Source organism: Schistosoma haematobium, chromosome 3 (assembly GCF_000699445.3).
Source record: "Schistosoma haematobium chromosome 3, whole genome shotgun sequence".
NCBI lineage: Eukaryota > Metazoa > Platyhelminthes > Trematoda > Strigeidida > Schistosomatidae > Schistosoma > Schistosoma haematobium.
The window spans coordinates 2,949,280-2,976,712 of NC_067198.1; the positions used below are offsets into that span (position 1 = coordinate 2,949,280).

At 36.5% G+C, this 27,433-nt stretch overlaps 1 protein-coding gene across 1 annotated transcript; it reads right to left on the reverse strand.

The window, feature by feature from the left end:
- Positions 1-3,682: 3,682 nt before the first annotated feature.
- VPS33A (Vacuolar protein sorting-associated protein 33A) lies at positions 3,683-26,975 on the reverse strand. The gene is made up of 14 exons (XM_051212772.1): positions 26,922-26,975; positions 23,351-23,498; positions 23,246-23,311; positions 23,073-23,206; positions 22,836-23,028; positions 22,667-22,783; positions 21,336-21,537; positions 18,223-18,380; positions 15,064-15,154; positions 14,496-14,570; positions 12,614-12,693; positions 9,244-9,330; positions 6,720-7,542; positions 3,683-4,335 (listed from the first exon to the last, which is right to left on the reverse strand). The coding sequence occupies exons 2-14, from the start codon at positions 23,447-23,449 to the stop codon at positions 4,232-4,234; spliced, it is 2,229 nt and encodes a 742-aa protein (XP_051068685.1). The 5' UTR covers positions 23,450-23,498; positions 26,922-26,975; the 3' UTR covers positions 3,683-4,231.
- Between the last annotated feature and the right edge of the window lie 458 nt (positions 26,976-27,433).

The following is a 27,433-nucleotide window of genomic DNA, read 5'->3' on the forward strand; positions in this document are numbered from 1 at the left end:
TATATATATATATTTCTTTTCTTTTCATTTCTAGTGTTGGAAAGGTGCATGCACCATAAGATCTAGTCGTAATCGTAAACGAAGTTATTATATACAATCAAATAGTAAATTACTAAATCACAATGATAGAAAATTAAAATAAAATTAAAAAGAAAAAAAACAAACAAATAAATAAATAAATAAAGGAATCAAACCCCACCCCCACCTTCACACCCACCCCCATCAACATTTTTATTAAAAACACTTATAGTAACCAAGGAATTATTCAATCTAATTCATATACTATATATTTCTCATCATGTTTTCTGATAACGATATGAATTGTTTTTCTCTTTTTTTTGTTTTTTTTTTATTCATTATTTACATGAACATGAATATTCTATTGACAACAAGAGTTGTCTATAATCAAATATAAAATTTCATTGGTTTATTGCAAGTGGTAATGTTTGTTGAGATTTTATTTTATTGATTTATTTCAACACATAAATATTGATATAAGGAGGCACCAAATAGATATGCACAACATAAATCATTCAATTTGTGGGGCTAAAGGTCTAATCCAAAAGGTGGTGGAGTGACGTAAGGAGATGTAGTGCCATAGTAGCCAGTGACTAATAATTGTTTCATACGTCATTCGTTCTCCCAGGATCCTGGAGCCAACCCATGTGCACCATCGGTTTGGAATCAGGGTTTTCCAACACCCCTAGGTGAACTCTCCGTGTTCACAAACCCAGTTAAAGCTTCTATCAATTTCTTAAACAACACCCTCGCAATGATAGGGCAGTGAGTAGGACTTCCCTGATAGTGGCTGTATGCACGTGGCCATGTGAGAGGATTTGGAGAGGGAGAGCTGACTCTCCCCACTTTCGACCGTACCACGGTATTTGTCATTCTGATAATGATGAGAATGACTTCATAATTTTTTGTATTGGTTGTTTGAATCTTCTTATTGACTAGACATATGTTCTAGATTCCACTGGTAGCCAACATTCATCACTGCTTATAATGACTGGTTAATAAGGATGACTATTATGAAAAAGATGTTTTATTTCAGTGTAGGCTTGTGGAATTCGTTAGGTTAAGATTGATATCATGAATAGATAAGTGTCAGTAACACTGTTGAAACCTGGAAGTACTAGATGGCGGTTTCGTCCTAGTACAGAACGCCTCAGTAGTGAGCATCCATGATCCCGCATGTGGGACTCGAAACCAGTACCTTCGATCTCACGCGGGAAAACTTAAGTTTTATAACACTGAACTGGCAGATATCCAATGGTGTTAATGTCTAACTTCAACTAGTTCACAAAGTTAGACACTGATGGATGCCGGCTCAGTTGTCTAGAGGTTAAACGTTCGAAGATCCTAGGTTCGTATCCCGTGTGGAGGACCGTGGATGCGCGATTCTGAGGAGTCTCGTACTAGGACGAAAAGACCGTCCAGTACTTTCATGTTCTAGCTTAGATCAACTCATTAATTCAACCATTAAATTTGGATTAACAACGTTATGGTTGACTACAAGTTGATAGAATACATTCAAAATGAAATTATATTCCCAAAATTCACAGTGGTTGACATAAAATAATTCCAAAGTTCTACCCGCTAATTTAGTCCGAGTATTGTCAGGAAACTTATCAGAATTAAAATCATTTAAGACAAACAAAACCACAAAGCCTTATATCTAGTCATGTCCATATGGTAGATGCGGTCATGAAGTACACTCAAGAGAAGAATGTAAAACTTTACATGTTTTTGCATTCAATGACGTAGATATTTTGATCTTAGAATATGATATGCTTGAATGCTATTACGAATTTACCTTACTCGGTAAACGGAATGAATGTCAAAGATACAGTGACACGATAGGTTATTCTAATCCGTTGCCCCCGGCCCTGCTAATTAGATCAAGAAGTCTTGATGAGACGTAGAGAATGTATTCTATAAGAACACAGAAAATACGACGTCACTATGCACACAAATCAAGCTTATTTATACAATGATACAAACGCCCATGAGAGAGCCACAAAATAGTGTACTAAGAAATCCGTCAACGAATGACAGTCAAGGATTTCTGAGCGAGAAATGTAAGCTGTAGGTCAATTAAGCATCTCTTGGCGCGAGAACATTGAATTCAAATTTCCTGAATAAAATTACATAACTAGGACCTTTTCCAACTGCGTTCTGGGGATCAAACTTCCTCAACAGAATATGAATTTCAAAAATGTCAACATATTTAACTTCTAACAGAATACAAATGTTATTTATTCTGAATCAATCGTATCTGATGAATGTTTCACTGGTAAGGCATATAATGTTTCCAAACTTTATTACTGTGATCGGTGAGACTAATTTATGGACTACCTTAAAGTGACGCTAAAGAGACCTCGAGAATGTCCACCTACATACTACGGTTAAATGAGGAATCAGAATTATGATTTACAGTTGATGGTTAGAGTTAGGAATTGGATAGATGATTTTCATAACGAAATGACATCAGCTATGACACCAAAACTATTTAGTTAAATGAATTCATTAATTTCGCGCCAAAATTCAAGACTTGTTATCGTAAATCTACTACAACATAGTTAGCAAGTTCTCTGCTTTCATATTTCTCCTTCACGTTGTTGAGTCCTTGAAATTTCGTCGGGTCATTCAAAATCAAGTTCATTTTACCAATGTCATCGGCTTTGTTCATTAGAGCTAGCCCTCCGTCTTTGTCCGGCTTGCTTATGATCAGAGTGTTGTCTTTTATAAGCTGGAACATATTGAGTTATTTAGTTGAGAGACAGTTACTAGTCAATCTAAATGTCTTCACTTAGATGTTGAGGAGGATAAGCATCTGTTACTGGTTTATTAGACTGGTAGTTCATATTTCCTTCATTGATTGTCGAGACCGTTATGATACGCTGTAGTAATACACAAAGTTTCACTGGAGTCAATGATTCACGATCAGCTATTTTGTTATCGAGAAAAGTGTGCATAATTTCTAAGAATAGCTGTGATCTCTGGAAACTGTGAATATAAGTCAAACAAATTACCGAACACACTGTTGACACTTTAATTTCTTGACATAGGACATGCTTTATCCATTAATTTCAACAACACCAAAATATTCATGTTGTTATGATTTTTGCTCCTATCAATTAACCTTTTCTCTATGCTAAATCAATGACATGTCAACCAGAACTAGCAGTCCTGATTCGACTCTGTATCCTTAGCAGCTCTCTTTATAGTAGCCTCTCACCTAGCCCAGTCCCTTCAGTTCAGAATAGAAATATCAGCCTTCGCTATGTGAATAGTATATTTCAGATATGTGATTTCTTTTCAAACAGACCAAACTGCATCACACCATAAAAATGAAAAATAATAATTATACAAGATCAAGCCACTAGTATCTGTGAAAGACTGTAACTAATAGACTGGGAATCTATATACATATATAATTTAGTTAATAATTATCCAATAAGAATATGTGTAATGAAAGCCCATAAATAATTCCTATCACTTGCTATTCATTTATTCTTCGTTCAGATGTAACACAGATTATGTGTAAATAATAGATAATATAATAATCAATATAGTTTTTTTTATATCTCAATGAGTAGAGAAGTTGTATTTCTAACGTTTTGTGACTGAATATAAGTCACTTCTTCAGAGAAAACGAATAATGGAACTTTGAAGAAGTGTCTTACATTAACTCACGAAACTTCAGAAATACAACTTTCCACTCAATAGTCAACTTATTTGAAACTATCAATATCCTTCATTGAGCAAAATATTAACGTGTTCTTTTCTTATTTCATTTATCACCAAATAACTGAAGCTGTAAATCAATGTTTTGATCATCTAGTTCTCAATTGTTATTATGAAATTAAGAATTTACTTTGTTCTAATTCAATTTCCGCTACTATGACTACTACTACTACTACGACAACTACTTCGACTAGGATTACGACGACTAGTTCTACTACTACCACGACCACTACTAACACTACGACGACTACTACTGGGACTACCGCGACCACTACTACTTCTACAACTAGGACTACGACGACTACTATTTTAGTTATTGTACATACAAATAAGAAAGTTTTTTTTAAAAAGAGAAATTATATAATCAGAATGTTTGATTGAAGTAAATGATCATGTAAAAATAAACAAAGAAAAAAAAACATTTTTTTTAGATCATCCGTTAAAACAGGATTTAAAGAAGAAAAAGGGGGGGGGCGGGGAATCAAAATGGAATCAGATTAGTTGATTTAACCGGTTGACAAAGAGAACCAATAAACGATTGTGCTGTTATAAATCCTGTTGTAATAATAACAAATTCAACATTTGCTGGAAAAAGAAAGAAAGAAAAAAGAAGAATGAATGAATGATTGAATGAGTGAGTGAGTGAAACAGAAACAAAAGAGATACAATTATTTATATGATAAAATAAGTTTCTATGAATATTCAATATCAAAAAGGGGGGTTTTGTGGAGATTTTAGTAATTTTATAGTTGAGTTGATGAGTTAATTGAAGTTACACCGCCATGAAAAGCTTGGAAGCACTAGACGGCTGTTTCGTCCTATTGTGGAACTCCTAATGAGAAGTCGTAACTAGTAGAGCTAATCGATGCCAGGTATCTACCTCAGTACAATGGAAGATGATCATGAAATTTCGTGATTTGGTCAAAGTTAGACATTAACACTGTTGGATACCGGCCAGGTCAGTGCTTTAGAAGTTAAGAGTTAGTGCGAGACCGATATGTCATGGATTCGAATCTCGCTAGACGAGATTGTGGATGCGCACTGCTAAAGATTCCCATACTGGGACGAAACGGCCATTTTGTGCTTCTAGGTTTTCCATGTTGATCTAGCTTCAATTGACTCATGAATTGAACTATAGGATATTCAAGTTTTTACTGATGAAAATGAACAGTGTTTTCATAAAATATGAAAACTATACATTAAATACGTCATTTGCACTATTCCATCCATCGTCCTTCACATTCTTCATGATTCTTTCAAAATTCCGTTGTTATTACAATTTCTCTCTGTTTTTCCTTCTTGTTCTCTTCAATTCAATCTTCTTCATTTCTTGCTGATAGGCATTCGAATTCCCATTAGTGCTACATATTACTTATATCTGTCAACATAAATAGCATACACCACAACCTAACATACCCAATGCTCAATTTATTTGAAATTATCAAGTCCAACTGTGGCACACTGATAAAGGTCAGCTATTTGTAAGTGTTTTAATTTTTAAAATAAAAAAATTGTTAACACAGTTTCTTTTTTTGTTGACGAATAGTCAGTCAGTCACAAGGTAGGACCAGGCAAATATATGCATCAGTCCAAGTTGACATACCTCATTAGCACAGCAAAATGAATACCAAATGCATAGAAGTAGTTGCTTCACTAGTAGTAATACATGAAATAAAGATTGCATATAAGTAAATGATACAAGAAGAAGGAATTAGTTCATAGAAAGGAAGGTATAAAGCAATTTTATTCTCACGGTTTAAGGGAAGATAGAGAGTGTATACACCTAAGTACGCCATTGTGATCGATTCTGGGCCATGTCACCCAGAGTCTCTAACCATTGGTTACAATAGTCTCGTGGACCCCAACCAAGTATTCTGCATCTACCAACATGGCTAAGACCGGAAGTTAGTGACTTCAAGCACTGATGTCACGTTTTTGGTTTGGTCACCCCTAACTTTCTTCCAACCATCTCCAACACCGGTTAGCATCGCACGTCGTGGTAATCGGTGTTCATGTATACGCAACATGTAGTCATAGTGTGCGTACGTTGAAGGCTCCAATGTGTAGTCTGGAGCAAGGTTTCAATAGACCTGAGATAGTGTTTTGCGCACCAGAATCGTTGACTATGATGACACTTGAGAAGGAAGCCGAAAAAGGGAGTTTACAGTTGAAAGTCGATGTAGGAAAAATAATAGGAATTGAAGAGGGAGGTTGATTATGAAGACGGGGATTTGGGATAAATGAAATGTATACGGCGAGTTTTTTTTATCTGTATCGTACTCTTTTCCGATCCCATTTTTTTATGATCATGTTACTGACTAATATTCAGTAACTAGTTTCAATTCTAATAACTTTGAGAGAATTACTATGTTATGGCTATCTATGGTTGGGATATTTCTAAGCATTTACACAAACTTAATATTTATGATAAGTTCTACATTTTGTTCTGTTCTTTCTGATTTCGATAGTCTCCCACACAAAGCTATAAATTGTCATACAGTTTATCGTATGTTGCTGTAAATACATTTATACAATCATTTAAGAAGGTACCTCTGATTTCACACAAATTTGGTGAATACCACAGACATCTATCACGAATTAAGGTTTGTCATGCATTTCAAATATTTCTGCAATAACAGGATTGACTTTGCAGAGCATTTTCTGTCACAGTTTGACAGATTTGACGAGTCACTTAATAGTATGCTTTGAAGCTACATCACATCAACAGATAAGTTGCTCAAGTCATCATCCATACCTTAAACAATGCCAGTTCCAAAAGTTATTAGCTATGGAGATTCCATATTACCAAAATGAAAACAAACAGGATATTATTCTGTTTCAATCCGCTCAACTACAATATCATAATTCGAGGTACCAGCAAACTAGATCACTTGAAAATATTCCACTTAAATTGAAACACGTGAAAATAAAAAAACGATCACATTAATATTGAACCGATAGTAACTTACCATCTTCACTAGCAGCTATAGTTCTTAAAGCTGATATTTCTGCATGACTCACACCGCCAACAAAACCAACGACTACAATACGTGGTTTATTTGGATGATTTTTCATATTTAAACAACCGTTTTTGGACGCGAAAGGTAAATCATCTCTAACTGGTAGTTGTACTTTAAATTCTGGAGCACATATTAAGTTAGTCAGTGAAGATGTTGTACGACTAGAAGTTGCAGTTAACGAATTGTTCGGAAGAAAACCACCAGTTTTCTCTGCCGTCGGTGTTAATGTTACACGACTGTTTAATTCAGGTACATTGCGCTCATTAGACTCTGGTAACACAGACATTTCCAAACTCTCTGAAGATCTAAGGCCTGAAACTATACGTGTAGCCTTAGACAGTAAAAAAGCCCCCGAACCGCCACCGGTGAACGTAGTTTGATCTGTTATACCTCTACTTGTTAATGATAGATTAGGTTTAGGATACCAATCGTTTGTCCATATTTGAATAAGACGAATAGATATAGGGATATAACCGGAAAACAAACTAGATGCTGCTTGCTCAGAGTCATTCACTGAATTGGAATTAGGCGGTACAACAAGGCGTAGGTTTCCTTTTAGTACTGAATTATAACTAGTACTTATGTTAATAATTGTTTGTTTTAGGTTCGCTGACAACTTTGACGATGACAGGCTATTATTTCTTGAATTGATTTTTTCTTGGGGTGTGAAACTTGATGTTTGTATACTACTCATTAGACTATTAGGAGATTCATAAAGCAAACCTACACGCTCCAAATTATCCAGTGTGAAAATATGCTCAAAACCGTAGACCTTAAAAAGTAGGAAAAAATTCAAAAAACATGATCCGAGTATGTATGATTATTCAATTGTTAGTTGGTTACATGATTTTACTTGACTACTGTTCATCACGATGGGCAGCCATACAAAAACTTATATATCTATGGTTTAAGTGCAATTTACTCATTATTTATTATTTTAACTCACAAATATTGGTACAAAGGGTCACCGAATACATATGCATCACACAAGTCACTTGGTTTGTGTGTGGGCTGTGATACTGACTGCGTGCCTAAATCGAAGCAGGTGGTTTCCTTAGGGAGCCACTCCCCCAACCTTTGACCTAAAGGTCTGATCCACAAGGCAGTGGAGCAACGTCAGGATATGGTGTCCCATGGTAGCCGGTGACTAATAATTGGTTAATACGCCATTTGTTTCCTCAGGATCCTGAAGCCTATTGGTTTGGGATCAGGGTTTTTCAAATCCTCTAGGTGGATTATCTACATCCATCAACCCGAGTAAAGCATTTCTCATATACATTTCTGTGCTCTAATCACGCTGTGCTACTTTCTATATCAATAGACACAGATGTTTTATGGGAAACACCTTTCAAATACCTTTCAACTACTAAGGCACACAATGATAGATTACTTAGCATTATAGAGTATGAGATAATAAAATACATGAGACTCTTTACTATCTATAAAAAATTTATACTGAAAGAGTGAAGATTTCCTCATGGAACAAAATAAGACTATTTTATTAAAATGCTTCATCGTAAAATAATAGAAAACATGAGTTTATTTGAAGGTCAAGATTATGCCATCAAAAAAAGAACTGAGTAAAGTCTACCAGTTTATTAGAGACTTAATACAGTATCATTTCTGTCTAAAGAAATTGAAGTGGTTAGAATGATTTTGGGATCCTTTTTTCAACTGTTAATTAGGAAACCATTTGTCTGCGACTATTACACAAACAGCTTTTCATTCAACATGCAAGTAATGTGAGAATGTGAATTTATACACATTTTCTATTCCATCTGATCTATGATGTCCTCCAATAAGTTAAAGGTTATCACTATGTCCGGCTATATACTGTTCATTAAATAAGCTAAACATTTAGATTCACTTGGTGTTTCTTGTTTGTATCTTTTCTATTATTGTTTAGGACTGCAATTGATCAGTCACTTATTGGCATTTGTGTATCCTGTGCGGATCACCTCCATATTGTGTTTTTAAGCAAAGATGTATAGTGGCAAACAGTGGAATCCAGGACGCGCGTTTCATCCTACTTGGGACTGGTCAGCTGGATGTACCTGTATTCCACAGTTAATGTTCACTCTGGGATTCGAACCCCGTACTATTTCGCTTCAAACGCCATCGCGTTATCCACTTTGCTTATTAAGCTAAACATTATTTTCGGATCTTCCGACACATGTTTGATAAATATTCACACATAAATTAAGTGTCAATTAAAATAACGTGAAAGCACTGAACGGTCGTCTTGTCTTAGTATGGAACTCCTCAGCAGTGCGCATACTAGGATGAAATGACCATTCACTACTTACAGGTTTTCAATGGTAGTGTAATATCAATCGATTCATAAACTTAATCAAAAACGTAACCATCTTCACAAACCCATAATGATAAGTAAAATAACCCTTAAAATCTGGATAGCCTTAATATTCAGTTGAATGAATGAATCATACGTATATAGATACACATCTAAACTCACTTGTATTATTTCATTTTTATAATAGTCTAAAAGTCGTTGCTTTAAGCCTCCATTACAAAATGATTGAATGCAAATTAGACGAAGAACCTTAAGATAGATAAAGGAAAATGATAGAAAATGAAAGAAATCTCCAATAGATAAACAAGAGATTAGTAAGTAAATAAGTACACATTACTATGATGGACTAATCAAAATAACACTAGATTTAATATGACAACAATAACAACTTCAAAATTGTTTAAAGTAAAAAAACAAAACGACAACAACATTGTAGTGATTACACATATAAACTTAGAATAACTACTTAACTGTAAACAATCATATCGAATAAAAACTAAATTTCCCATTGATAATGTTCAACTTAACGATCCCTGATTATCAGAATACTAATAAAGGAATTAGCCACACAGATGACTTGGTACGGCTGAGAGTGAGAAGAGTTAACTCTACTTCTCGAAATCTTCTTACATGGCCACACATATACAGCCACTGTCAAGGAATTACTACTCATTGCCTTTTGTCAATAAGGGTGTTGTTTACGAAACTGAGAGGATGGAAAGCGAATAACCGGGACTTTAAGTGGGTTAATGGACAGCGAGAGTCCACCTAAGGGAGTTTTAAAAGCTTGATTCCAAACCAATGGTATACATAGTCTTATGAACCTATTGTTGTTCACTGTCTACCATAGGACTGCATCTCCTAACGTTCCTTTAGTGTCTTGTGAATTAAACCTGTAGGTCAAAAGCTGGAGGAGTGGTCCTCTAAGAAAATCACCTGCTTCGATTAGTGCACATGGTAAGTATTTCAACCGTTACACAAACCGAATAATTTGTATGGCGCATATATAATTGTTGTCTCCTTTATTTATTATTTTACTGTAACACATAGATATTGATACAAGGAGGCACCAAATACATATGCGCCACACAAATCTCATTTGATATGTCCGAGGGCTGTGATACTGTCCGGGTGCCCAAACCGAAGCAGGTGGTTTTCTTAGGGGACTACACCCGGAGCCTTCGACCTGAAGGTCTGATCCACAAGGCAGTGGAGCAACGTAAGGAGATGCAGGCCCATGTTAGCCGGTGACTAACGATTGGTTCATACGCCATTCGTTCCTTCAGGATACTGGAGCCCATGTGCACCATTGGTTTGGAATCAGGGTTTTCCAACTCTCCTAGGTGGACTCTCCATGTTCACCAACCCGGTTAAAGCGCCGAACATTCGCTTTTCGTCCTCTCAATTTCGTAAACAACAACCTCGCCACGAGAAGGCAATGAGTAGGACTTCCCTGGCAAAGGCTATATACGCGTGGACATGTGAGCGCATTTCGAAAGGGAGAACGAACTCTTCCCACTCTCGGACATACCAGAGCATTTGGGGGCTCCTTGCACTTAGTCGTCAAAGAATTATCTGAAAAAAAAACTGATTTATTTTGAAACGCTAAACTAGTTTTGCAAGAGTTATTTAACCAGGATTTTTTTTTAAAAAAACGTACTGAATATAAGAATGTTTAAAAGTGGGCGTTTCAAGCTCGGAAAATCGGCTCAAATTAAAAAAAAACACATCATTAATGTTAGTTATTCTTAATGATATTTTTGACTACTTTCTGATGATCACCTTGATTACGAATAAAACTACAATATTTTAGTCAATGAGTTAAGGTAAATAGATAGCTGAAGTTTAACGTTTTTCTTTCAGATTTTTAACTTCATCTCTTTTATTGCAACCTGAATCTTAAGATAAGATAATTGAAGGAAAAATCAAAATTTAAACTTTTTATTCTAGTTTCTCGTTACTCCTTGTATTAATTGATAAGGAATGAAACGGCAGCAAGTATGCTCTTTTGCAATCCACTGACGAGTAAAGCTCTAGTGGATTACTTAAGGCCAGGTTCAAAAACCATTTGAGATAAATTGAAACGGTCAACTAATCACAGTCAGAGAATGACCAAACAAAAGAGCACACAGGGGAGAAAGGACACTCAATGATAATAAAACTTGGAGAGACGAGCATTATATAGCAGTGCCGTTAAAACCGACTAACTTCAGTATCTGTCCAAGAATTAAAAATATCACTCCTACTTGAAATAGGTGGAATGTTTGTAACTAAAGAATCTAGGTCAGAAAGCTTCAACGTGCTTTAGGAAGGTCAATAAATTTTCATCTGCACCGGTTTTATGTGTTCTTAACTTTTATCGTGAGCACTACAGTAGTTCATGATTTCAAAAATTGGCGACAGAACCCGCAGATACAAGAAACGGTCAATCAAAAGTTCTACTTAAGTACCTTACTGTTTGACCTGGTCTGTTAACTTAAGTATTAAAACTAATTGCTGTAATAATTAAGCTAATGTGTCAAGTTTGTAAATGTGGGGGAGATTTCGATAAAGCTCATCATCTATTTCGGTTGAGCTGAGAGCTAAGGAGAGGACTAAGTAATGGGAACAACAAATTTCTTAATCCTTTGGAGTTCTTACCAATGCTATTCAATTGGATAGTATAACTTAGTGTCTGCTAAAATCTGATTCAGAAATACTTGTTTAGCTTCTGAACGTGCTGCTGTTAGTACAAATTCGAGAACAGAATAATTCGATGCCAAGTCTGAAAATACCTGGAGTAAACTACACCAGTTAAGTGAGGTCAGATGAATAGCCATCAAAGTAGCCAATGTCCAGATTTCAAAGGCAAAGTTTATGCTCATGACAAAAAACTCTAAAATACTGGCCAATGGATTAACTTCAGGGTTTGGATGAATGGAAGATCTGGGGTAGCGTTTTGTAAGCTTAACCAACTAGTAGTGATTACAAATGAAGAAAATGAAGGTAATGAGAAAAGTTGGGCAAAAAAACGTATGTCACTATATGGGATATGTGGAGACCATTGAACGTTAATGAGGTCACGGTCCAAACTAAGCTGAACACCCACTAAAAAGCAGTAAGTACTGAGCAGCTGTTTCTTCTAAGTACGGAACTCCCCTGCAGTAGTATCCTCAAGCCCATTGAAGACTGAGCCCAGAATCTTCAGTTAATTCACGATATTGTTCGGTCATTTCACATTGTCTTCGCTGAGCAACTGACTCATATTCAATACCTTTGAACTCCATTAGTCACAGCTTGTCACTAGAATTTCGAAAAATTTCTCTCGAAGCTAGTCGATAGTGTGAACGTGATAACTATCATGTAGAGGCTTTTTGAGATTGTTGTATGTCATTGATATCACAAGACTGACCTAAATCCAGCAATTCCTGGTTTTCAATAAATGTCTAACATAAATCTGTTCGTGACGTCAATAATACTACTGAATAGTTTAGTGACTATGAGAAAACATTATTAAATAGAAGTAAACAAATTTGTTAGATTATCTATGTACCTCTTCAATAGGTGCACCTCTCAAAATACATTCTTCAATGAAAGGATGTGCTTTATCTGTTTCGTAGCCATTAATAAAATCTTATTAAATAACAAAAAAAAAAGTAATAATAACAATCATAGCAAATCGCATAAATGATATGACGACGTATAAAATATTAATGATTAATGAATTAATTATTGTAGAAATCCATATTATTTGATGTTGGCGCTTTAACTAGGTTAGTGGATATGGAAGGTCCACCTAGGGGAGTTGGAAAACCCTGATTCGAAACCAGTGGTGCACATGGGCTCCAGGATCTTGAAGGAATAAATGGAGTATGGACCAATTATTGGTCACCGGCTACCATGGGACAGCACCTCTTGACGTTGCTCCACTGCCTTGTGGATCAGATCCTTAGGTCTAAGACTTCGGGTGTGGCCCTCTAAGAAAACCACCTGTCTCGGTTTAGGTACCCGGGGCAGTATCATAACCCTCACACAAATCAATGATAACTACTACTGGCCTTATTGTTATTATGTAGTTGGTGCACCCTTGTACTAACGTTTATGTGTTCAAATAAAATAATTAGTATATCATATTGTCTTTAAAACCGGTAGACTGTAAACTACCATGACCAATTTACAAGATGATTTGAATTTATTGATAATAAAAAGCATTAAAAAATGGGATTAATATTGCAAGTTTGTAAATTTTATACACATGATAAGATAAATCTAAACATGTATGATATGCATTTTGATTAAACAGTAGTTTTACTTGAAGGCTGTTTCGTCCTAGTATAGAACTCTTCATCGATGAGCTTCCACGATCCCGCACAGAAGGGGTTCGAGATCAGGACGTTCGGTCTGGCGTGTGAACGCGTGACCTATAGACACATAAGCAGGGATCCAACGGTGCTAATGTCTAGCTTCGACCAATGAACGACCAATGAGCGACCGTTCATCGAATCTCAGGCGCATCCAATAGATTAAGGGGAGGTATATTGATACTTTTAATCTGGGAATACAACAGTTCTCCTCAAATTATGTTATCTGTACCTTATCGATTATCTTGTTTTCAATACTATTATTCCTTCTGTTATTCTGAGATCTTTTTTAATAATTTCATCCAACTGTACTGATATTATGTGAAAAATTCAACTGAAGTAAATATGTCACAGATTCTACGATGTTTATAAGTGACTGATATTTATTTATAGTTTTCATACACTCAATGATCTTGTTGAATCACTTCATTCACATACCTCAATAGCATACACTGTATTGAATAATTGATGTCACTTATTAAGCTAAAATGTCGGTTTCTTAATTTCAGTAAAGTCAGAATTTTTAGTACAGATGTCAAGACAGTTCTACTCTGTGGGGTGGAAACTTGGAGAATTAAGAAAGCCATCATTCAGAAGATACAAGTGTTTATTAACAGTTTTCTACGCAAAATACTTAGGATTTGTTGGCCAGACACTATCAGCAACAACCTAATATGGGAGAGAACAAACCAGATCCCAGGAAGAAGTGATGGAAGTGCATAGGACATACGTTGAGGGTAGCACTCAACTGCGTCACAAGGCAATCCACCACTTGGAATCCTCAAAACCAAAGGAGAGGAGGAAGACCAAAAAACATATTACGCCGAGAAATAGAGACAGGTATGAGAATAATGAACAACTATTTGATAGAACTAGAAAGCAAGGTCCAGGACAGAGTGGGCTGGAAAATACTGGTCGGTGGCCAATGCTCCATTGGGGGTAACAAATGTAAGTAAGACGACTCATTAAAAAGTTCTTCATAAAATAACAATCACATAAACGTTGCTTAAAGCACAAAAGTACATGTAATATAAATAAATAAATGGAATTTCACAAAAACGCATAGAACATTACCCTGCTGAGCTCTTAAAATTGATAAGAAATCATCAGTGCTCACATATTTTTGTATTTCTTCTGCGAGTGAAGTATCTAGAAGAAGGTTATTTACATAGAAAAGTAACAGTAAACTCAAAATAGAGCAAATTGGTTCGGTCTATTAAAAGATTATAGTCAGTAAACGGTAATTAATGTTTATAAACCAAGAAATACGGGATAGTCTAGTCTAACAGTGGAAATCTGTTACTTTTGGGGTTCTGCCGCCTTACTAGATGATGGTTTTATTATCACAAACTTACCGAAGTTGAAAATAAAGACCGTTTAGAATCCGACTTTGTAGTATATAAGTATTGTGTTTACCGATGGACCCAAAGGTCCAAGGTACTATGTGAGGTAAAGAAATGTAAGAGAGCATTGACGAGGAGTCACAAACTAGAACAAAACAGTCATTCAATGCTACTAAACTTTTAAAAAAATTTCCAAGTGACGTTGGTCCATGGTTAAAACTGACCTTCAAAAGATGTTGAGAGAAATTGATAAGTCGACTGTTTAAAAACCAGTAGTATTCTGGAAAAAAATGACTTACGTATCTCCAGCTGTGATTGTTTTGAGCGAATTTCGGGAATCCGACTAACGGCAACGCGTAAATCGGTTAGTTCTTTGGCTGACTTGGATTGCTTGAAATGTGTATATAAAACAGAAGAATTCTACAATTAACCACTGATAAAATGGAAGAAACATAACACAATACACACCTAGTAGCTTTAGTCCATTATTCACTATACACAAAAAATTTAATGAGATTAATTTGGTTATTACATCTTCTGATGTCCCATATGCAACATGCTAACATTTCACTAAAGATCATACATACAACGAAAAAATAATCTTCAAGGTTGACGTGATCAATAAATTCATTTACAAAAAAGTGTGTATATAGTGGTGCGGTTTTATTCTCTGAGCTGGATGGTTTAGTCGTGGAGCTTTCATCGTTAGTCCGAACGATAGCATCACAAACTTCATGCAGAAGTGAAGTATTCGAACAGAGAACAAAGAAAACACGAATCTAAGTCATTTGCATGATAGCTCGATGGTTGTTGTCCTCCATGACGTGTTGGTATTTGTGGATCCTGTAGTGAGCATCAGTTATCGTTAGGTGTACCATTTTTCTTCCACTTTGCTCAGCTATTCTACATCTCATTGGGGAGTTGATTGGATGTCTGTATCTTAAACACTTCTTGTTGTTCGAAAATGAGAAAATTTCGCCAAAATAATGGCTTCCACCCGAGAAAAACTGTCTTTTGTCCGAGAGTGTCTTCGTCAGCACGTTCTGCCGACAAGTGTAAGAGAGAACAGAGAAAAAAGAAAAACCTAATCAATATTTCAAAACCACCCACGGGAGAAAATACAAATGCACGGTCAACCTGTCAAAGCAACCTCTGATAAACATAGAACACCTGCTCTGAAACGAATTGAACTACAATCCAAGTGACGCCTCAGAACTAGAATTCCTCTCAGCACTAGAGTCATCACTCAAAACTGACGGAATAAGTGAAGAAACGCAACAGGAAATAAGACGAAGTATAGTACCGCTAACTCCATGGAAGAAAGACAACACCCAACTGACCTCCCAAGAACAAAAAGCCTTAGAAAAAACTCAGAACGAGAGGAGATATTGTCATAGTTCCAGTAGGCAAAGGATGCACTAGTCATTATGAACAAGGAACAATATATCAGGAAAATTGAGGAACTACTTAAGGATGAAAGCGTATATAAACCAATGAACACAAATCCAGTCAAAAGGTCAGACAACTAAATCTTAAGGACTTTAAACAAGCTTGTCAAAGTAGGACAAATATCAAGGCAAGATCAATGAAGAATGAAACTCAATAGACCACTACTCCCTCGATTCTGCGGTAGACCGAAAATACGCAAACCAAACACCCCATTACGTCCAATCGTGGCACTCCCCGGAACCCCAACATACAATTAGTCAAGAAAATTTTCACGAATATTGAAACACTTAGTGAATTCATCTAATCACTCCATCAAATCTCCCGTACAATTCATGAATAAGATTAAGGACATTCAGATCAACAACGACGAAATGATGATATCCTTGGATGTAACAGCCTTATTCATCTCAATTGAACCAAGCTTATCAAAGGAAACTCTATTCCCGCTCCTCACCAACGACGCAGTCAACTTCACCGAAAATATCAACCAAATGCACCAGCAGAAACAAAATCAAGTACAGAAACCAACAAACGGATCATTGAACCATATATAAAAGACATAAGAAATTACGAGATTATTGAAGCCTTTTGGAATAGGTGTAACACATAAACCAACACAATCACTTCAATCAATCTTATGCAAACCAAAGGACGAAATGGCAAAAGAAAACCAAACATCATCTACAAAATAAATTGGTCCAACTGCGAAAAACACTACATCGGACAAAGCGGACGCCCTCTTCACCTTCGCCTGCACGAACACCAATTAGCGATCAAACGCCATGACGTATACTCACCTATATCAATGCATACGTGGACAACTGTGGACATACCCTCGACTGGTAAAATGTTGAGATCTTGGATAGAAGGATTTCTAAAAACATCGGCGAATTTTTAGAAGCTTGGCACTCAGGTCAATCGGCAATCAACAAACACATTGAACTCGATCCAATCTATCAACCAATCAAAAAAATCATGGACAAATATAGGACCAAGAATCAAATCAATGGGAGATACAATCAAAATAAAGAAGTCAACAGTAACACGTTAAAGGTCAACAATAAGCCGTCAAGATCAATGTCGACAAGACAAACCGTGTCATATGTGGAGAAATTCTAATACTTCATTCTGTCATGATGTCGTTCAGAATAAGGATGAAAGCTCCACGATCAAACCATTCAGCTCATAGATTAAAAATCCACCTCAGCTACAAATCTTCTTCACCATTTCAGTATGTAAATAGTAGCTGTGAATTTGTGTACACAGCAATGAATTATTTGAATTGAGAGAGCTTTATTTGTGTAACGTTAGTCTGTTGGTTCAAGTCCTCTACTCTCAATAACCACGTTGCTGATTAGGGCCTACGTTCCAGAGACTTTGGTCTGGGCAAAAACCTAGTATAATTAACCCTCCTGTATAAGGTGTTAGTCAAAGATGAGTACATTAGGCCGTAATTTGTTATTAAAGTGCGAAAATTAAACCACGATTTTCGCCAACGAAAAGTTAGCTCCGATGTTGATATATTGTTTCATAATAATAACCAATGGTCAGCATATAACAGTGGCTTTACAAGAAAACTGGGAAAATGAGATCAATTAAAGCGCATTATACGGAACGCCTTGGATATACATAATTTGATAACTAGTTTTAATAAACACTCTAGACTATCATTTTTAAGGTTGGCTTGCCCTACACGTCATTGCTTCAGGTTAGTTATAGTCTTTACAATCTAAGAGCTATCAATAATCTATTTAGGCTTTTGGATGAACAGCCAGTAAATATAAAATAACCGCAGGTCAGTTGAATCATTATTTAGTGTTCCAAGCATTTTTTTTTCCAGTCGCGCATAGTTGCTCATGATTCTTATGAAGACATTTCTAAGTCTACATTTATGCGTTATCTTTGTTCCTAATTACATTCAGAGATCTTACATCAAGCTGCTAAATCACATATCATCTGATCTAATTTATCAGTTCTCTAAATAAGAAAACTACATTCATATAACTTACGGTAACAAGTGTAGAAATTTCTTTAGTAATTTTTGATAGAATTAAACCAACTTCAGAAAATTTTCGATCTCTTATTTCAGTATATACTAAATCTGAAGAATTTAATAAGAATTTTTTGGAAGATTCATTTTCAGATTGAAAACATGGTCGACAAATACCTATAAAAATAGAAAAAAATATATTAACAATTCTAACTGAATAAAGAAAAATCTAGTTAGGATAACAAAAATCAAATCAGTGCTTCCAGGTTTTCCATGGTGGTCTAGCATTAATTGACTCATGATTTCAACCTGTGAAATTTCCAAAAATCGCCACAAAACCCATTCTGATAATAATCATCTGCTCACTAATGACTGACTTCAGGAGACACTCCTGGAGTTCTAGTGAGAAGTTGTTACCAGTAGAGTTCAACCAGGTCTGTTGTGAGATAGGAACTCACTGAAGACAATGATGTACGGTGACGCAACTTCGTGGATTGGTTGAAGTTAGACATTAACACCGTTGGATGCCGGCCGACCAGCCGGCTCAGTGGTCTAGTTGGTTAAGCGCTTGGCGCGAGACTGATAAGTCCTGGGTTCGAACGTCGCGGGAGGCGGGATCGTGGATGCGCACTGCTGAGGAGTCCCGCAATAAGACGAAACGGCCGTCCAGTGCTTCCAGGTTTTTCACGGTGGTCTAGCTTCAACTGACTCATGATTTCAACCAGTGAAATTTCTAAAAATCTCCACAAAACCCATTCTGATAATAAAAATCACATAAATAAGAGAAAAATCCCAATATAAACAGATCTTTATTATCTTTCTGCTTATAAAAAGTCATTTTCATTAAAACTTTACAACATTAATAATTACAAACAATAATGAGTTACTATTATTACCATGGAAGGGTTCTTCTAAAGGTGCCTGAAAAGGAAGTTGGATTAGAGGTGGTCTTAGTGACCTGAGAGCGTGACCGCAGTGCCCAAAGGACAACTGCTTGAGGTCGGTCACACACGACCTTTTTGTGAGTAGTTTTCTTGTTAGCGCCGTACTTGTTGAGACCTTACCGCCGGAGACGGATATCCGTGGGATAAGGCGAGGTGTGCATTTTTAGGGTCGACCTTTTCTAACCCCACCCCTCCATGTGGGAAGGCAGCATTGCTGTTATGCTGGTTGTCTGAAGGAAACACCTTACCGCTGTCACACCTCTGTACAGTCAGCTATACGACTTCGCTTTCGGACCATGAGTTTGCTGCTTTTAGTCTTACCGTTCTTTAACCGACCTTTTTGGCATGGTAGGACCTTGAGAAACGATTATTCCAGCTAGTATATCCCAGTTGCTTTATTACGGTACGCAAGCCCGACCGCCGCGTCAAGGTAGCAGCAAAGGTCGGAATCAGACTTTCAAGATAAGTGAAGTTGTCAACGCATTCGACTACTTCACTCTCTATCCTTAGTTCAGGTTTGACGCAGGCCAGTCCTGAAGCAACAACTTGCATTTAGAGGGGGAGAAGCGCATCCGTGATCAGCTAGAAATCATTTTAAGCAAAGATAGATAGTGGCTAGCAGTGGAATCCAGAACGCTGGACGTTTCGTCATATTTGGGACTCGTCAACTGGATATACCCTGCATCTCAGCGTTGCTGTTCACTCCGGGATTCGAACCCAGTACCGTTCGCTTCAAACGCCATCGCGTTATCTACTTAGTTAGTGAGTCTTGATGGACACCTGCGTGTGAAATGGGGTGAAGTTTAAATTCACTTGGTGTTGTTTTACTTATATCTTTCGGTTGTTACTTAGGACTCAGTAGCTAAGTGGATAACGCGATGGTTCTATAAGCGAACGGTACTCGGTTTGAGTCCCGGAGTGAGCATGAACTCTGGGATGCAGGTATATCCAGCTAACGAGTCCCAAATAGGACGAAGTGTCGCGCGTCCTGGGTTCCACTGTTAGCCACTATCCATCTTTGCTTAAAAAGCTTGTGACTTAAGTTAATATTGATGCAATACGCACAATATGCACATATGCCAACAAGAGACTGATCAATTGCAGTCCTAAACATCAATCGAAAGATTCAAGTAAAACAACACCAAATGAATTTAACAGCTAACTATTTAGAAGGATCAGTGAAAACAGAATAGCTATTTACTAATCAAATGTGACACCAAATTATAAACTATTGATTATCTAATTACATGAAAAATTAATTACTGTGACTATAGTAATAATAATGATAATAGCACTGTTTAGTTACAATTTTTAGTACTAATTATGCAATATCGAAACAAATTTATGCTTAATACACATTTGAAGTGTAATTGTTCAAAAGGGTTTTTACGAATGTTTTTAGTAGTCCATAATCGATTTGAATGTCACACTTTCGTGCCAAAAGCGACCAGTTTTAGTTTCAGTTTGTGCTTCCTACTTAGAAGGACCTAAAATATTATTGCTTCATTGTTTCTTTTAGTACGCTATTTTATGACATTTTTGTATTGTACATACACATATATGAGTTGTGTGTTTGTTTGTTTTTTCCTTCTGCGCTGATTGTAGAATTATATGTTTTCTCGCCTGAATCAGGTCTTCTTCCGTTGGTTAACAGGGCTGGCGTGCAGAGGAATAGCCTAGCTTGTCTTGTTATTATGTTGCTGACCTCTATTCCGTTTATGGTAATACTACATCATATGTTAAGAGATAGTTGGAAATGGAAATGTCCAACAAGATTTACAGAGATAAAGAACAACAGATAAAAACTGTTGTATTACGGAAAGTGGTGTAAAGTAAGTTACTAAAATAACGGGTTACAGAGAAGTATAGCAGATACAACCATTATGATAACAGAAATATTGTAAGTCATCAAGTAATGGGTGATGGAAATTTCAGGTGTTTGGTTGTGAAAGATAGAAAACATAACATTAACAAACCATCGTAATATATGATGTTACTTAGAATCAAACTGTGTCACTAGCACTTCCCAAAAGGTGATTTATGTGCTATTTGCTTAAATAAAGTGAAGGTTTAGTCATGACAATCGAATTCGTGACCAAAACGATGTTACTCATACACTTTAATTACAGCCATAAAGATTACTATTTAATTTAGCTGTAATTTGATTAAACGAAACGTTTAAGCTTACCAAAACGAATACCCCATTTCTCATCAACTAGTCCCGCATACGTTAACTGATTTAACAAAGGAGTTAAAGGATCAACAGCTCGATCAATAAGAATTAATAATTCAGTTTGGCTTTCAATTTCATCTAATGCAGTGACTGATGGTTGATGTTCATTTGTAACTTTGGCTTCATCAGACATACGCCGCAACATTTTGGCCACTCCCTAAAGAATGAATGTATTTTAAATAAATATAAACAGATGTAAATGTATCTATACGATTTATAACTTGGAATATATCAGAAAAGGTTATTTAATTATTAATTTTGCTGAGATTTTTACATACTACTTATATTGTTTGTGAATTCTACAAAGCAGTGAGAATTATTTAAACATTTTGATGTATATAACATTAAAACATTTAATAGTTGAATTCATGAATCAATTAAAGCTAGAACACTATGGAAAACCTGGAAGCACTGGACGGCCATTTCGTTCTAGTGTGGGACTCCTCAGCAGTGCGCATCTATCTCGCGAGATCCGAACCCAGGACCTACCAAATTAGCGGTCAAGTGCTCGAGCGTGAGACTGATAGGTCCTGGGTTGGAATCTCACGAGGTGGGACCTTGGATGCGCACTGCTGAGGAGTCCCATACTACGACGAAACGGCTGCCCAGTGCTTCCAGATTTTTCATGGTGATTTAACTTCAATTGATTCATGAATTCAACTACCAAATTAATAAGATATCTACAAAAACCCTTCTCTGATAATAAGACATTTTTCAAACAAAGTGTTAAAATACGAAATGTCACTATTTTTACAACTTCAGAACTTTATAATAGGTTTACACTCTTAAAAAAAACAGTACAATTAGTTTTACAAAAAGCATATCATTAGATATAACTCCGTATATTCCCTAATACTTACATACTTACTTACGCCTGTTACTCCTCGTGAAGGAGCATAGGCCGCTCACCAGCATTCTCCATCCAACCCTGTCTTGGGCAATCCTTTCCAGCTCCTTCCAGTTGTTATTCATCATTTTCATATCTCCTTCTATTATCCGACGTAATGTGTTCATTTGCCTTCCTCTTTTCCGCTTCCCTTCAGGATTCCAAGTTAGGGCTTGCCTCGTGATGCAGTTTGACGATCCGCCTGTAGCTCTTCTAGAGTTACTGCCGGTCCCAAGCCCGGGTAAAGGAGGAGGGTTGGGCATGGGGTTAGCGTTCCCATCTCGTAGAAAACTACCTCGCTAAAAAACGCTTACCAGAAAAATTGCCTAATACACATACATTAAATTGATATACTAACACATTAAGTTTTATATGAAACTCTATATAAATAATCACTTACTATAGCCTTTTCACCTTTAGCATAAATTTTTGGGAACAGACCAAAAATTGATTGAAATCGCATCAAACCTTGTACAAATTGATAGACACCATCCTGACGTTCGGAAATGGAGTAATTCTAGATGAAAAATATAATCATTGGATATGGTAAAAGAAATACAAAGACAAACAGCAAAACATTGCGAATCTTCCATTGAGAGAACATCACATTCTACAGGTACTATTGTTAGGGGAAATTCAGATATCATGGCAAATTTATTGGTCATCTTTTTTTCTTTTAATAAACTTTTACAAGCAAGGGAAATCCTCGGAATGGCAATAATACTATATTGCTTTCCAGCACTTTGGTTGGATTGTGAATCTCTATTTTTAAAATAATTAAAAAAAGATCACAGAACACTACTTACCTTACTAAAAATGATTGTACAGAGTCAATAATACTAACTTTTGGACTTATAATGAATATTACAGATTTACACGCTGAAGGAGAATAGGAATCTTTAGCAGATTGGAGAAGAAATGAATTTATAACACCATGTTTCTAAACGTTTTTAAAGATTATAAACACTATCAAAATTACTTTCAAATCCGAATTGTTTACAACAGAACTCATATGGGCTAACAGATCTTTCTCCCAATATATAACCTACAATAGATTAAACACAATATCTACGTAACATTATACCTTAGGTGAAGGTTGAGCATCGATGTAGCTGAAAAACTCGTTCTGATAGCTTTCACGCAACAGGTCTATATTCAAAGGGCCTTCTGTAACATGAATCATAGCAGTTACAAAGTGCTATTTGTTGACTTGTTCTACTGAAGTAATATTTCTGAAAAATAAAGAGAATTGATTTAAAGATTTATGCCTAAGATATCAAGAAAAAGAAAACATTGGAGGGACTTGGAACATGTGAACCGAGAATGGATCAAGACAAAACAAGCAAACAACAACTTTTTTTAAACTTACATACCGGGTGCACAATGTGTGACGGTTAATGATAATGCCTAATCGAACAAACCCAAATGAGTCAAACTTTAACTTGTGACCTAGTTGTTGAAAACGACAGTAACTGTTACATTGGCGTAGTGGTTGAGCTTGGAGATCGTAATAATCCAACTGAGCTGTATTGGCTGAAACACCTGTTCCTATGAGTTCCACCACTCCAAACAGCAAGGTTGGAGAATGGTAAGATTAAAAGCAGAAAACTCTGGGGGCAAAGTTCTACTGATGACGGTACAGGGGTGAAATGGCAGTAAGGAGGTTCTCTCGGATAATCAGCATGTGCAGCAAATATGCCCTCTCACAACCGAAGAGACTTGAAGAGGTCAACCTTAAAACTTTCACACCTGACCTTACCTCATGGATTTCCGTCTCCGCCAATAAGACTTTTCAAGTACGAAGTTAACACATCCATAACTTCTGGCGAGGCTTGTGTGTGACCAGTTTTAAGTAGTCGTTCCTTAGTCTCTGTGGTGTCGGTAAGACTACCACTAATACAGTTTACCTTTCAGGTCCCAAAAAAATATACTTCCACGATGTGGGCAACCGAGAAGATACAATTGTCCCCATACTTCTGATAGCACCAAAGTTGCAGCAAACAGTTGCCATTACCTGCTCGCTGAGCCGCGACACCGTAAGACTCACCTAAGTGCCTCTTGGTTTGCTCTACTCTACTTACTTCGGTGTTAAAATTACCTACCACCATTATTAGATGTGAACGCCTAACTTTGTGAAGGTTGTGAGTGCGAAACTGACGAGATCGATTTACGTACAGCGATAGCCAGAGTAATTTGTTCAAATAAGGGCCATCTTTGGTGCCGTAATGATGTTGGTTCAAGTTTGGTTTGCAATGCGTCGGCGAGAGCAGTTTCGCTCGATGTTTGTGAAACATGGCCACTCCATGAAGAGGGTGTTAAGACTGTGTTTGATCACCATTGTCTACGAAAGATTGCTGATATTCAATGGAAACACCATGTTAGTGATTTCGGTTTTCGACGACCTACATTCGGGCATAGTAACGATAATTCAATCGATGTCACCATCTTGAAATATCTGCTTCAGAGGTTTGGACATGTGTTACGAATATCGTTCCAGAGAACCTAACATTGTGCTTCATAGGACCACTCGGTCAGTATATACAAGATAACTGTATATGACTGGTAGCCTTCGGTCCTTCACAGCTCCCTCCTAGGGGTCTGAGAGTTAGACCGATTCAGTGGCTTGAGACAAGTTCAGAAAAGGCTCAGGACAAAAACCAGTGAAGGTTCTGTTGTGATTATTTTGCGATTTTTTCCAGTTGTATTTATCTTGGCTGAACTGTTCTTACCACTACATACTATTTTTGTTCGCTCGTTTTCATTTATTTACTGCTTTTGATGACAATCACCCACGTTTTTCTATCTCTTTACAACCTTATTTTCTTACTGTGTGGTACATAATCATTTTTTACCTATTCGCATTAATATTTGTGCAATTAAATAAATAAATGTTGAAGTCACATATATGGTACCTAACAAAAAAGGGAAATCGATTGGTGAGGTTGAAATGTTTATTGATTGGGATAGGAAACATTTTATGTATATCTAATTACCGCTTATCTCAAAAAGTGATGTTTACTAGTACAGAGATAGGTTGGAGAAAAGCTAGGGATGGAAAAACTAAAACTTGACACCAGTTCATGAAGTTATCGACTGCCGGTTTAAGCCATGTTAGCAGATAAGGATTGCTTGGTTGGTGATCGCGTAATACCCACAACTGATGGTAAAACATTTTGAGCGACATGGCTTAGAATCGTTCACACGCCCCCACATGTATTCACTCTTAATCTTGATAATGAATTTTAGTACGCCTTCATACATACCTTTACACTGTGTCTTCTCAAACCATATTCCAAATGTTCAATATTTCTCTTGTTGCTACTACAATTTGACCTCTTTTTTCATCTCGTCATGACAAGCTGGCGGCAACTACGGCTCTATGTTGGTGATATCTGTCTATGGCTGGAATTGAAACCCCTTAACTACCAAGCCGCAGTCTTAGGACTGACATTATACTTCGTTCTGTAGTACAATAAACGGTTAGACTATAATTTATGGACAACCTTGGAGAGACGCTAAACTAGCCTTGAGTGTCCACCTAATAACTAGCACCGAATGAGTGTTATAAGCCTGTATCAGGAGTTAGAATTATGATTTACAGTTGATGTTTAAGGTTAAGAATTAGATTTGGGGTATTCATCACGAACTGACATCAGCTATAATGCCAAAACTATTTAATCAGATGGATAAGTGGATTTCGCACTAAAATTATAGTCTCGCCGAATAAATTTCAATTATGAATATTTTTAGTACAAAATGAAGTTCGGGAAGTAGTGATAGGTACACTTATTCTATATTATAACTCCGCAAAGGCGAACGTTTTGAACCATCACGTATGATGTTTCAAGCTTAAGTCGAAATGTGTACTTATGAGCAGTACTACAGCGGTCAAAAAAATGTCTTTATTATCCAACGGGCTTGGAAACAATATCTCAATGCTTAAAATATCCTGCTGATTCGTTTGATGACTACAATTCCGTAAATACAGTTCAACTTGTACCATAAGTGTATATATTTTTCAATAATCGAAAGCTGATAGAGAAACCCTGAAATAGACAGCATTCATGAACGTACCCGAGCTGCCAATTTTGGAGAACTTTGGGGAAATCCCCAAAGTCAGATGACCTTGATCAAGATCAAAGGGGAATTTCAGGAAGATTTTGGGCTTTTTGTGCCATTTTCCCGAAATTCCCCCCAAAGTGTGCCAGATTTTCCCCAAAATTGGAAACGCAATTCCATTTGTATCTTTAATCTCAGACCTTAAAATTTCAACCGTAAACATCTTAAGTTCAAAAAGATCTAGGTGTCTTGGTTCTCTACGATCAAAAACCAAGTACTATGAAAAAAAGCATATCTTAAACGAGCAACTTCGGAGCTCATCATGGTTAGCCTTACAGTATGAGTTGACTTTTGACTTTTATTCTGTCCAGCTAGGCAGTACATCAGCCAAACCACTGACACTTTACATATAATCCAGTCTCGAGATCCCATATCCCTCAGTAGGATGTTCACAACAAAATACAGTGATTCAACTTTTGTTGCCGCTCAACAAAGAAGTGCCAATAAGCAAATCTGGTGTTCAAACTAACGTTTTAGGGTCTGGAAATGTTCATTACTTACTCATTAATTAATTAATCAGTTAATTAATCACTTACTCATGACAAAGGAATTGAAATTCCCTCCCGACTATCGTTCTTCGATTGCCGCGCTATAACCCAATATACAATATCTTCATGTCGTGAGGGTTTAAGTCATTTGATTTTCTGTTATTCATCAAATATATATGAGCTGACCGAATATAAACGACCAAACTGAGAAATAATATGCAAACTATCTTGGATATATATTTAAAAGATGGAATTAACATATACAGTAGTAATAAACAAATAAGATAAAATAAGAATGAGAGGACACAACTGAGCTTAAGTAATCGTAGTATTGGAATAACACCATAAATTTACATCTTTTTAAAGGAACCAGATTTGTATTGACAATGGCACTCAAGATCACAAACGATTTGTAAGGCCAGTGGAATGTCACAGCCTTGGCCAAATAATCCGGCATTTTGGTCACTGAATATCAAACAGACCATCGACCCCTTTCAAAGTCAACGACAACCAACGCGCATCACTTAGTTGTATGCCATGGACTGGCAAATAGAGTGGTG

Bases quoted from the DNA above. Each gene is read 5' to 3' on its own strand.
- VPS33A (XM_051212772.1), bottom strand. From the start codon at position 23,449: ATGATTCATGTTACAGAAGGCCCTTTGAATATAGACCTGTTGCGTGAA. The intron at 22,784-22,835 runs GTTTGTCTTTGT...TTTTTCATCTAG, and splicing joins AAGATTCGCAATGTTTTGCT to AATTACTCCATTTCCGAACG. The intron at 14,571-15,063 runs GTAAGTCATTTT...ACCTTCTTCTAG, and splicing joins ACAATCACAGCTGGAGATAC to ATACTTCACTCGCAGAAGAA.